This window comes from Sardina pilchardus, chromosome 2, assembly GCF_963854185.1.
Source record: "Sardina pilchardus chromosome 2, fSarPil1.1, whole genome shotgun sequence".
Taxonomy (NCBI): Eukaryota; Metazoa; Chordata; class Actinopteri; order Clupeiformes; family Clupeidae; genus Sardina; species Sardina pilchardus.
In genome coordinates, this window is record NC_084995.1 from 28,566,892 (window position 1) to 28,580,053 (window position 13,162).

The window sequence follows — 13,162 nt, forward strand, 5'->3', positions numbered from 1 at the left end:
GCCTCATAATCATTTACATTATTATATGGAACTATTATGTACGCATGACCACGTTCATAAAGCATTATGAGGTTACCGTATAAGACTTTAGAGCTTGAAGTGTCTCAAGGCATTTTAAAGCTTCTTTGACAGTTGTAAATAATATGAATGTGCAATCATTGCCATTATCAAGAGGTCAGATAAGCTTCATAATGCATTTGTTACATACTAATGATAATAGTTTTGATGGCTTTATGAATGGTTTATATAACCCTTTGTGATTGTATTTATATTGCTTTATGAATACTGGATTCATAGAAAGTATGAGCCAATTATCAAGAGGTATAGAAGCTCTGTGGTACTTCATCTGCAAAGGCTCATGTTACAACCATAGACAGTAAAAGATACAACATAATGCTATATGAGTGCATTGCAGTCATGTTTTGACTGGCTATAGATTTATATCATTAGATATTAAGCATTATGAATACTTTACGATCCTTAATGGATGTGTATGGCTTGAGTTTGTACAAGTGTGTCTTAATCAATAAGTGTGTGGGCTATATGTTTGTCATCCTAATTTCATGCATCTTCATATGCAAGCCGTATGAATGTCCTTTTGTCTTTCTCATGTGGTCAGGACAGAGTGGTCCTCCAGGACCGCCCGGCCCAACACATGCCTACCGAGGAGACAGTGGTGACCCTGGACGGCCAGGCCAGCCGGGACTCAAAGGGGACCCGGGAGCCCTTGGGCCTCCAGGACCCCCAGGATATAATGGACCCGCTGGCCCTAAAGGTGAGAGGAAATAAGTCACGTCAAAGCTTGACCAACTTCATTTGCAGAGGTTAAGATAGATAGATAGATAGATAGATAGATAGATAGATATGCTTTATTCATCCCCAAGGGGAAATTACCGAATTTAAAACTCCTGCTCCAGAAAGTACCAGTCCTACCACATATCTATTCCAGCCGATTCGTTCATCCAGCCGATTCACATTAATTCATTCTCTTATGCATCCCATTGCCATGAGCTTGTGTTTCATGCATTTCCATAAGATAACATTCAGTATAATGTAGCTTTGTGAACTGAACAGCTGTTGTGTGATTCTGTGATGTCCTTGACCTTGTACTGTTTTAATGGCGTGAGGTGGAGAGGGGCTGAGCTGTTCGGCTCATGTGTCTGTGTCCTGACAGGACTCAGAGGATACGAGGGTCCCAGAGGACCACCTGGTCATGCAGGCCAGCCTGGTTTCCCTGGTCCCCAAGGCCTCCCAGGAATCTCAGGACCGCCTGGTCCACCAGGTCAGTGCTTAATCCTAGAACAGCAATACAATTCCATGTAGTTGCTGTACAGTAGGAATGCAGATTAGTCTTTTTTTGCTTTCAACCTCTTGACCTCTAGGCTACCAGTTGAAATCACTAAACAATAAAGCGCCATGTCTGAAAGGTGTTCCAATTTCCCTTCATTTGCTAGGACATGAAATGTTAACTCCTTGGTTTTGGCCCACTTTGTCTTCCACTACAACTACAGTATAATGCAGACTGTCCTTTTTCTATTCTCTAGCAAGAGATAACAGAGGACAGAACAATTCTATTGTGTTCAACTCCATTGTCCTCTGCAGTGAACCTTTATGATTTCAGTAAAGTCTGATGAATCCAATGAAGTCAATGGTCTTTGTGACATTAAAGGCAGTGGCTTTGTACAGGCCTCTGCTAGCACTAAGTAATGGTGAATGTCTACTTTTGTTTCCTGAGATCTCTTGTTCTCCCAAGCTGCCAGCCACGGGATCTGTTTGTCATTCTGCCTCTCTTTTGTGTGAAGATCTTGAATTACAAAGTTGTGTGATTTATTTAGCTGGAAAAGTGGTTCAACTACCACAATATAATTTGTCCAATTCATCACTGGAATTAGTGTTGGATATGTGGTACCGTATGGCTTTCCATAATTGTCCCCCTGTCCCTCTATTGCTACTTGTAGCCAACCAGCCAAGTGCTCCCCATCTTCTCTGTGTGTTCTCATAGGCCGAAAGGGTGAGCAAGGTGTAGTTATAGGTGTTATAGTTACGCCACCTGCTGGACTTAAAGGCCTCCCTGGTCCTAGCCATGGCCCTCCTGGTCCGGCTGGCCCTGCTGGCCCCACTGGATCTCCAGGATTCAAAGGTACTGGACCCTGGTGACAATGAGACACTAGATTGCCTGATACATTTTATTGGCCGGGTGTACCAGATTCGTTAAGAAGCTGTTAAGTGCGAAGAACTTCTTAGGAGCACTCTAAGGGCGCCTTCACACCACTAATTCGATTATTTGGTCCGCTTCAGGCAGTGAAATTGTTATTATGTAGCATATAGACTCCAGTGCGGTCCGCTTTCACACCAGAAAACGAACCAAAATTTGTCTGATTGATTTTTTTCTCAATGTTTATCTTCCGGTAGAAATCGGCGCCAATTTTGACTCACTATTTTGACCTACAGTCTATGGTTTGGACCCCAGTTCGCGTTCTCACCAGAGGGACCGCACCAGAGGTCTACTTTTGGTGCGGAGTCAAGCGGACCGAGACCTCCTCTTTTTGGGGGTCTCGGTCCGCTTGTTTTGGTGCGCACCCGAGTGCGATTAATGCTTTCACACCAACGAAAACGAACCAAACTAAGAGGTTTTGGTACGAATGGACCGTTTGGTGCGGACCAAACGATGTTGGTGTGAAAGCACCCTAAGAACGCTCTAAGAGCGCTCCTAAGAAGTTCTTAGCACTTAAGAGCTTCTTAGTGAATCTGGGAAACCCGGCCATTATTGATACAACAGGTGCTAACATGTATAGAACAAAAATGTCTGATAAGATCATGTTTGTTAATCATTATAAATACAAATGTTGACAGAATTAAAGATGTCTAAACATAAGTTTAATGTAAAGTAGTGTTACTTTCTAGTTTCTGCAGTAGCAGACAAATGCCAGAGTTCATTATTTCTGATGAGCTAGAGTTGATGGTCAGATCGATGGTGTCTCTGTAGGACCCAAAGGTGCAGAGGGGTCTCGTGGGTCATCTGGAGGAGATGGTCCTGAGGGACCTCCTGGACTCAGAGGAGATCCAGGTGATCCTGGAGTCAATGGATTTGTGGGACCTGAAGGTATGAGGTCATCTATCAGATTTGCCAAAACTGTTTTAAAAACAATAGTCTGTGAGTGTTTATTTCATGAACATACTGTATGATGTTACATTTTCAAACATCTTGAATTCTTTTTTTATGACGAAATGTTTCTTTTTGATGCTCCATGCGCTACCTCATCAACCAGGCCCACAAGGGGAAACAGGAGACCCTGGTTTCCCAGGAAGCATAGCATCAGTTAGCCCTGGCTTCCTATTGGTCATTCACAGCCAGTCAGCAACCATACCCAAGTGTCCTCGGGACATGCATGAGATGTGGAATGGCTACAGTCTTCTCTATCTGGGAGGACAAGAGAGAGCTCACACACAGGACCTTGGTATGGATTCACTGCAGAAAACACAAATTGACATTTGAAATGTTACTTTCTAGCATGAGGGAAGCCATGCTAACATGGCAAGTTATGTATTTGACAATGTAAACAGTGTGATAATAGAATATATACCCTTTTAGAGACAGAAGTTGTTCTTACTGCAGTGTGTGTGTGTGTGTGTGTGTGTGTGTGTGTGTGTGTGTGTGTGTGTGTGTGTGTGTGCGTGCGTGTGCATGCACATTCTCTCCCTAAAGGTCAAGCAGGTTCTTGCATGCCCACCTTCAACACCATGCCATTCAGCTACTGCAACAAAGACTCCTGCGACTACGCCAGCCGCAACGACAAGTCCTATTGGCTGTCCACCACCGCCGCTGCGCCCATGATGCCCATGGAGGGCCACAACATCTCGCTCTTCATCAGTCGCTGCGTGGTGTGCGAGATCCCGTCCCCCGCCGTGGCCTTCCACAGCCAGGGCGAGGAGAGGGTTGGGTGTCCAGCAGGCTGGAGGACACTGTGGCAAGGATACTCATTCCTTTTGGTCAGTGATGTCAATGTGCACAGTATTGTCTGCAAAGTGCTGTTGTGTGGGGTGTGTTGTGCGTGTGTGTGTGTGTGTGTGTGTGTGTGTGTGTGTGTGTGTGTGTGTGTGTGTATGCGTGGTGTGTCTTCCTCCACTGTGACTATACTTCTTAACCTTTTGGATTCATAAATAATTGAAATTGTCTCATGACTAAGTGTAAATGTGTGTGTGTGTGTGTGTGTGTGTGTGTGTGTGTGTGTGTGTGTGTGTTTCCTCAGTCCACTGGCACAGGAGATGAGGGGGGTGGCCAATCCCTGACCTCCCCAGGAAGCTGTTTAACGGACTTCCGTACCCAACCCGCCATCGAGTGCCAGGGAGCCAGAGGCACATGCCACTACTTTGAGAACTTGTACAGTTTTTGGTTGACCAGCGTTAGCCTTTATGATCAATTCATAGTCCCCCCAACGCCAGTCACACTCAAAGGTCCGACGGAACAGAGAAATCGTGCAAGCAAATGCCACGTGTGTATGAGGAGCAGCATACAGTTACAGCAACAGTAATCTGATTACATAACATTTTTATGTAGATCATACATTTTTATGAATTCATTTTTATGAATTACAATCTACAATCCCTGTTTTCTTTACTTTTTAATTGAAGTTTAGTGTGAAGTATTATCTTTTGTGAGATCCTTTCGTTGGTTGTCATGATTTGTAATTATACTTCATCAAAAGGATAAAGACAAAGTTCTATGTCAGTGTTAATCCCCATAAATATACATAGCAGTTTGGTTTAATTAACAAATTAGAACTACATGTATGTGATATTGTGAACCTATTCATTCAAAGCTGTATTTTTCATTTCTGCATAATCAACAAATATAATTTCTTATTCTCCTTTGTAGTAATTAGTATTTGACCATTTGCGATAGAATTAATGAAAGCTATCTGACCAGCTTTAGTTCGATAATTACATTCTTCTGTATAATTATATAAAAACGTAATATTGATCCTAAATGTGTTGTAGACTGTTCAATAACAAGCTATCCTAAACTAAAGCTCATTGAATCCTTAGATCAGTTTGTCAAACATTCTGTATTTGGCATTTTTTGTTTCTTCTAGTGTCTCAGTTGGTCCCATATCGCCCTGTATGTATGCTAGACCTGATTTATCATGGTCCTCTCGGATTGTCAATGTTCATTCATGGCATCTAACCTGCCTCTGATATGTTACAATTTGAACATTGTGATCAATTTTTGTTTAATGTGACTTAAGGGTGCTGTGTCCAGTTTTAATGTATTATGTGTTTTACAATCAACTCTGTCTTTCGGTGCATGAGATGTCATACCATGTAGTAATATCTGATGTGGTTCTGTATGCATTTGTGTAATCCATCAGTGCCCTCAGTGGACATGGTAAAACACATAATTGAGAACCATGAATTTCAATGTGTGTGTGTGTGTGTGTGTGTGTGTGTGTGTGTGTGTCATCACTATATCTTGAAACAAAATTGAATCTAAAAGAAGAACACTATCATAGGGAAGAAACTTTAAAAATGGGGGGGGTCCATACTTAACATAGCCTACATATCTCAAGTACGTCCCAAAAGATTCCACACCAGGACTCTTGGCTTTGCCACAGCAAATTGAAGTTCATATTTATTTCTCTCAAAAAGACAGGTGTGACAATCAGCATACCTTTTTTACAGATAAGATAATAACACTCAGTGCCATATGACAGAGGACTCTACCTTTCACAGTGCACATTTGTACATACAAAAAAGAGATTGTACATCGTTACATTTCAAAACCCAGCGCCACCGTGTGGCCGGAGAGTGAATGTCAAACAATCATTTCAGCATTAAGCTGCATCCAGTGTAGCTTGGCACACACGCGTGTATACACACACACACACACACACACAAACATACACACACAGGTTTAAAAAAAAAAAAACTTCGACCCTCCATGTTCATATGATCAAAATTTGAGTGATAAAACAAACATACAGGCCACGTTTGATAAGCCTGAGTGATAATGAAATTAATTAGCATCAGTTTTATTTCCCACACTTCTCTATATGCCTGCATATACTAGTGTCTGCAAACTTCAAACACAGCATTGTTGCGACCCCTGCACATTTGTTCACTAACTCCCTTTTCTCAAGTGTTTTTCTATTGTGACCTTTTACTCAAAGAGTGACCTCCGTCTTCCAGTCACAGTGAGCAGTGGTCTCCAAGGCAACTCATTTTAGAACATGTTTCAGATGATATAACCATGGAGGTTGTGTGGTGATGGGTGAGGGGGGGGTAGGTTGGGGTGGGGGGGGGCTTACACTACAATACCCAAAATGCTTTGGCAATGCAGATCTTGCATTCAACGTGCAAATGAAAACCACTTCAGCTGATTTGAGAGGTTGAGGTAGAGGGAGGTGGGAGGTATCCAGCCAATTGCTGTGTGATGGTGGATTATGGGTAGTGCAGTTCTTTTTATTTTAGTTTGGACTTTTTTAATGCAGCATAATTACTACATATGCCTCAGTGCAGCTTTGACCCTTATTATGGGTTAGACCAGTTGCTACAATTAGAGGGTCTTTGCTAGCAGACCCCAGGAGAGTGCCTGTCACATAATCAGTGGTGAAAGGGGTTGGCCAATTGCTGGTGTTGGATTGTCTTACATGATCTCAGTCAGTCATACAATACGATCCCTCCACTTACACTATCATAAATATACGGCACAGCATCTAGACAGTACCAAAAAATATCAACAATATCAGGAACTTTTTTCTTCTCTTTTTCGTCCTCACAAGCAAGTGCATAAAATGAAGTTAGTAAAAGTAATAAGGTGTAGAAAGCTCAAGCATTGATTGTTCTGCTATTAGTTTGTGTGAGGGCTACAGGGCTCGGACTCTGACTGGAGGGGCAGGTGTCTTCACTGTGCAGGCTGTGGGAAGGGTGCCAACTCCCCCCAGGAAACTGCCTTGACTCCAGGCTCGAGTTCACAAGCCACCAATCTCACATGCTGGTTTCTCATCTACTGTTCCCCTCTCCATTAAAAGTAATCTTTTCCTTTTCTCTTGACATACATAAATGCTTATTTTTCCTTTCTTCTCCCTCCGTACTCTGCCATTAAATTTAGTTAATTGCCTAGGTATCAACAACCAAAACAGGTGTTACAAGGCCTATGTTAGGCTTATGTTAACTCATCACATGACAATCTCAAACAATCCAAGTATATATTTGAAGTGTTTCAATAAAAAAAGGAAATGTAACTGTGTTGTTGGGGTTGCACATTCTTATAGCATCCTACATGTTGAAAGGTAACCAAAAGACAGCCAGGCCTATTCCAGTTACAATAGAAATCCCACTTAGGGGAAAAAAAACTCCATTATATATGGTAGCCTACGTTTGTAACATTTCAGCATAGTAAATTAATGTTTAGATGTCTGAATTAAAATAGGCTTGGAGAGCTCACAACGTTGTAACTAGGTACTGTTAGGTTGCGGATAGCAATGTCTGAGACAAAAAAAGGTATAAAACAAACATTTCATTGTTCTACATCTACATAATCTTTAAAGACATATTGTGTTTATTTTTCTTTAGAAAATATCTATTAATGCTACGTATATTACAAGAAATCACATTATAATATAAAAATATCAGATATAAACAAGGATGATAGGAAAGCCTGACCCTCAGATATATTGCTATGGAAAAACCACCTGCTGTTCATTCTGATAGAAAAGCATCCTCTTTTCAGACAGCTCCTTACAAAGAGATGACATGTTAGCAGAGATAGTCCGCAGGGGTGTTACCCAGAGGTTCAGATGGCAGTGTCCCAAAAGACCGTTGTCTGGCTGGGATACGGAGGGGGGCCATACTTCTTGGCCCCATTGCTCTTCTTCCAGCCTGGGAGGGCGGGTAGGCTCTCCTGTTTGCATGGACTCCGGACAGGTGGCCGCTGGGGCGGTGGGGGCTGCTGCTGCCGTGAGCGAATCTCCCGACAGAGACGCTGCTTGCGCTCGATCATGTCCATCATTGTGCTGTCGCCATATACCCACGGCATGGGTGGCATCTGAAGTGACGGGGCAGGACACAGATGAGTACTCAAACAGTGTGTGTAATGCCTGATAGCATGCTGCATGTTGCACTGGCTGACTAATGGTACATACACAAGTTACAGTAGTAGAAACATAACCAATGTCGGCATTACCTGGCTCTGTAGAGGCTCTTGAGGTTGTCGCTGGGGCGTCCCTAGTGGAGATGGCGCCACTGGGGTGGAGGGCGAGCGACCCATTTTCTGCGCTGTCTTCAGCTCTGCAGAGAGAGAGGTAAACTGTCTATTACACTCCATTCAGGGATCTGTTGCAGTACACTATCTGATATGGGATTTTGCACAGACAATGGTAGATTAGAGTCGATGAGAGAGCATTGAAAGACTAAAACACACGGACATCAAAGACAACGCGATTGCAGCGCAAAACATCAATGGGCATGAGTTCCTACCTGAACTGGTGTTTCCCAACACCATGGTGGGACTAACACAGGATCGTCCGAGCCGACTGGGTGTCCCGATGGCCGGTGGCCCAGACAGTCCTTCCCATTCATTCGTTTTAGTGGTCTCTGCGCTATGGTTGGCCCTGTCCTTGCCCTCGTTCCTGGGCAACGGCTCCGGGACGTGCCCAACCCTGTCTTTGAAGTCACGCCTCGAAATGAAATCTGCAGAGTTGCATCCACGGTCTTTGCTCTCCCGTTTTGTGTCCGTGGAGCTCCTCTCCTTGCAATCCCACTCCCGTCTGCTCTCCGAATCCTTCCGGCCGCCTTCTTTACTATTTCGCCTGACTTCCAGTCCATTTCTAACCGACTCTTTGCTCTCGTGCCTTGACATGCCCTCTGCGACATGACCGCCTCTGTCTTTGCCGTCGCGCCTCGTCTCGGCTCCATTCCTAACCATTTCTTTACTGTCCTGCCTTGGCAAGCAGTCGATTCCATTGCAACCCCTGTCTTTGCTGTCACGTCGCGGCAAAAGCTCACTCATGGTGTTTCCGCGGTCTTTGCTGTCACGGCGCTGGAAAATGTCCACGTTGTTGCCGATTCTGTCCTTGCTATCCTGCCTGTGGAGAGCCTCTGACACGTTACCTGTCTTGTCTTTGCTGTCACGACGCGGCATAGGTTCTATGCCGTTGCAGCTCCGATCTTTGCTGTCGCGTCTCGACTCTTTAGAGCTGCTGTGCCGCTCCTTACTGTCTCGCTTTGATTCTTTGTGGTGTCGATCTTTTCCCTCCTTTTTGGTCTCGGAACTGTGGCATCTTCCTTTGGACTCGCCTGGTAAAGAAGACAAATTCTATTTTTAATTACGGTCTTGCAACACTAGTGTTAATCTCCACAGATTTTACTAGACAATTTTGTTATTGAAAGACAACGTTTACATTTTCAACAAATCATACAATGGTATCGCCCAACCCAACCTTAACTGATCATTTTGAGTTCTCTGAACAGGTGCACATTTGCGATATCATTATTTCACCACTTGGTGGCGCTTCAGCATACACTGAAGATATAGCTACAAAGGATTAAATATGTTTGCATCATCAAAGCCAAATCGTGCGGTCTGTTAGATGCGTATTGTGCACATATCTTTGTGGAGCATGAAAAAAAAATAATATTAATGTGGCACATACTGAAATAAAATCCTATGGACATTATGGAGTCAACGTGGTCATATATAGTAGATCTTTATGAATTTAACTCTATGATCATCACAAGGAGTAAGGGCATAGTAATTGCACTTGATATAACCTCCATTTCACCACGTACAGATGAAATCATATCTTGGACTACTTTCAATTTTTTTTTAATTTACTGCAGGGTTTTCAGGACTATTTATCCATTTAAACATGCACACAAACAACTTGTTAAAGACTCTGATCAATCCTTCACTGATACCGGTAGTCATCTCACATGTTAATCACCTTTTAACATGTGTCACTGTCTGCCACACCACAGAAGAAAGCACAAGTAATGATCTCAGTGTGTGTGTGTGTGTGTGTGTGTGTGTGTGTGTGTGTGTGTGTAAATGAGGCCAAGTCCCTCATCCACTATCCAAGACCGCATTGATTGGTCAGTTAAATAGGTCATTCTTCCATCAACTAGCTATAGCAGACCATGTTTTTTACACACTACTGTCCAAGCCAACACATGGCAGTGGTGATTGCATGGCCCCATGGGATGGAAATCAGGTGCAAATCAGGTGCAACCTGCCAGTGAACCAGATGAAGCCACGCACGATCGACATCGCCCTGACAACAGACAGCAGTCACCTGACAGCTGGGGAAAACAACAGCCCCCAGAAAAAAAGACCAGTCACATGACAACAACAGGAGTAACAACACCCAAAGTGATGGACAAGAGTGACTGCTGTGCCAATACTTTGTTTAGACCCAGCACATAACACAAATGCTATTGTCCAGCAAATATTCCTGGATGAACAACACACATAATGGCAAGCTTGAGTCTCTAAGACTTTGAAGAGTTGAATAAACTGTATGCAAGCATCATGCCAGTAATTTAGGGGGAAAAAACATATATATATTATTAACATAAATATTATTATTATTATTATTATCATTATATATAAAGGAATCATGAAGCAGTGTGAGCAGGTGGAGACATGATCCCATGCCCTGCCAGTTATAGCGCTTCTGATTCCACAGGGCTGCTGTGACCTGCGCTCTGATTGGCCATCCCTCTGGCACAGAGAGATTCTACGAGGAAATGTCCTCCTCTGTTGCCATGATATGGAAGCACACTTCCTCTCCAATGAAGACTCACGTGTGGGAGTCACTGCTTTGACTTTCTGCACGAACACTGTGTGACAAAATGAAGTTCAAATTCATCCTAATCAAAATGAAAGACATGATGATAAAGAAATGCCTGCTTTAATCACAACTGATATTCATACCAGCCTCTGGAGAGACATCTATTTCAACCAACAGTTGTTATCATCTGCTTATAAAATGCCTCTGCTCACAATATTCATCCATGGGAATGATCTTTAGCACACGTTTCATCAGTACAAAAAAAACACCACTGATGCGTTCCATCAGTGCTGAACACTGCTGCACACACTGAGAGACTGCACTGATATTCCACTGAAGAACAAACAGGCTGTATCAATTCATTAACAAGAATCTAGATCACGGAGATCTAGTTCAGTAGGAGTGTGTGTGTGTGTAGGGGGGTGGGGGGGGGGGGGTCTCTTTTGAAGAAATTCCCTGAGCACACAAGCACCACTCCAAGCCTGGGAACGTCGAGGCAATTCAAATGACTCACAGGGCCCTTTGAAAACAACTGCAAGCCTGATGTGTTTGTGCCTCTGCGCTCTGCAGCAGCACACCCGATGCTCTGGCAGAGTCCACTGCAGCAGCACGTTTGTCTGTGTTTAAAGGCGATGTTTACATATTTAAAAGTAATGCACCGCGCTGGCTTAGTGCCGCGGCCGAGGCCTCCGGAGAGGCGCGCAGGCTGCTTTTGCCCCTAATCTCCGCAGATTAAATCATATGATCTGTATCAGTCTGTTTTCAGCGTCCAGATTAAGCAAGCTTGCAGAGGAAACACAGCAAAGATCTGTGGCCAGAGGCAAGAGGGCCGCCGCCGCAGCACCTCTCGCCCCCAAGCATGTCATGTGCGGGACTAATGGGCAGGACTTAAAATGTAAACAAGCGCTTTGACCAACAGCAAAGCAATCACAGAAGCGCTCCTAATACCTTCAGCGCTGCAAGATGAAGTATAGCGAAAGTACTTGTTTACACAAATATAGGAAAGCACTTGTTTTTATTTTACTGTTAATGGATTCAACAGTTTGGCGTTAAAGATGTTATCTGCAGTGCACGGTCTTAATATGGTCATAGACAGATAGCCAGAGACATAGACGGACAGACAGATAAGTCCGTGGATAAGATGGCTGGATGAGATGGAAGGTGAATGAACTTACTCTCTCCCGGCTCCTTGGACTTCCTGCCGCTGGTGTTCTTCTTCAGCATGTTCCTGCCGGTGGTGAAGAGGTTGGTGAGTTCGTCCAGGGGGCTGGTGGGGGTGCGCGAGCGCCCCACCGACACGTTCTGCATGGAGCCGTGCAGCCGGCCGCCCCCCTCCTGCGGCGGCGAGCCCTTGCCGTGCGGCGTGGCCGAGGCGCTGCGCGGGAGCCCCGCCCCGGGGAAGGGCCCGTCGAACGGCGGCGCCCGCATGAGGCTGAGCGGGGTCAGGCAGCGGCCCATGCTGACCGGGGACGGGCACGCCGAGTGACTGCGCTGGTAGCCGTGGCTGGACGCCGAGGATTTGTAGAGGGTGCAGGGCAGCGGGGGCGCCGAGGAGCGTCCCGAGACGGTGATGGTGGGGGTGGCGGTGAGCTCGCGCTCTCGCTCGCGCCGGCTTTTTTGGTGCGAGGAGGAGGAGGAGGAGGCCGACGAGGAGCCGGGGTGCTCCATGCCGGAGGAGGAGGTGGGCGACTTGCTGTAGGAGGCGTTCTCCAGCATGGGCAGCTTGGCCATGTCCAGGGGCGTGAGCGGCGACTCGTCCGAGTTGGGCGAGCACTGGGCGGGCGCCGGCGGGAAGACCAGCAGCGGCGGCCGGTGGGTGAGCAGGTTGGGGAAGGGCGCGGGGATGTCGCAGAGCGGCGTGCCGCGCGGCGTGCTGCAGCGGCTGGACAGCGGCGTCTGCTCGCCCGGCTCGGACGGGCACGGCGTGGCGCACTGCGAGCGGTAGCCCGAGGGGTAGTCCAGCAGCTCGTCCAGCGCCGGGTACTTCATCTCCTCGTACACGGCCTCGCCGGGCTCATCGTCCTCGCTGCGCTGGGCCTCACGGGCCTCGCGAGCCTCGCGGGCGGCCTCCCGCGCCTCACGGGCCGCCGCCGCCGCCGCCACTGCGCTGCCCGTCATCTCGATGTACACCGGCTCGTCCGAGTCCGAGTCCCGGCCAGGCGGACTCTGTGGCTCCGGGGGCGAGGGCGCCAGCGATTCCCGAGAGGCCGGGGGCGAGCCCTTGGAACTGTGCGACCTGATGTAGGACTCGTCAAAAGAGGTGCTCAGTTGGGTGTTGGGGTTCCTCTTGGGCTTCGGCGGGGGGACCCTCCTGCAGTCCTCACTGCAGCCCTGAGAAGCTACGAGAAGAGACGAAGCGTTAGTGTTGGGCTCCC

General features: G+C 46.1%; 2 protein-coding genes across 2 annotated transcripts in view; one reads left to right on the plus strand and one right to left on the minus strand.

The window, feature by feature from the left end:
* The window catches only part of LOC134099024 (collagen alpha-4(IV) chain-like), a 39,063-nt gene extending 33,677 nt beyond the window's left edge, over positions 1-5,386 (plus strand). Inside the window, exons 42-48 of the mRNA XM_062551700.1 lie at positions 620-775; positions 1,175-1,282; positions 2,003-2,140; positions 2,987-3,103; positions 3,270-3,458; positions 3,707-3,990; positions 4,251-5,386. Coding sequence (XP_062407684.1) covers positions 620-775; positions 1,175-1,282; positions 2,003-2,140; positions 2,987-3,103; positions 3,270-3,458; positions 3,707-3,990; positions 4,251-4,532 — 1,274 coding nt within the window. The 3' untranslated portion in view covers positions 4,533-5,386. The remainder of the gene's footprint in view (positions 1-619; positions 776-1,174; positions 1,283-2,002; positions 2,141-2,986; positions 3,104-3,269; positions 3,459-3,706; positions 3,991-4,250) is intronic.
* Positions 5,387-6,302: 916 nt separating this feature from the next.
* Positions 6,303-13,162, minus strand: part of nyap2b (neuronal tyrosine-phosphorylated phosphoinositide-3-kinase adaptor 2b) — a 16,307-nt gene continuing 9,447 nt past the window's right edge. The window contains exons 3-7 of the mRNA XM_062551711.1: positions 12,891-13,162; positions 11,963-12,833; positions 8,476-9,294; positions 8,183-8,286; positions 6,303-8,044 (exon numbers count right to left, since the gene is read on the minus strand). The exon at positions 12,891-13,162 is cut by the window's right edge and continues 6 nt beyond it. Coding sequence (XP_062407695.1) covers positions 7,793-8,044; positions 8,183-8,286; positions 8,476-9,294; positions 11,963-12,833; positions 12,891-13,162 — 2,318 coding nt within the window. The 3' untranslated portion in view covers positions 6,303-7,792. The remainder of the gene's footprint in view (positions 8,045-8,182; positions 8,287-8,475; positions 9,295-11,962; positions 12,834-12,890) is intronic.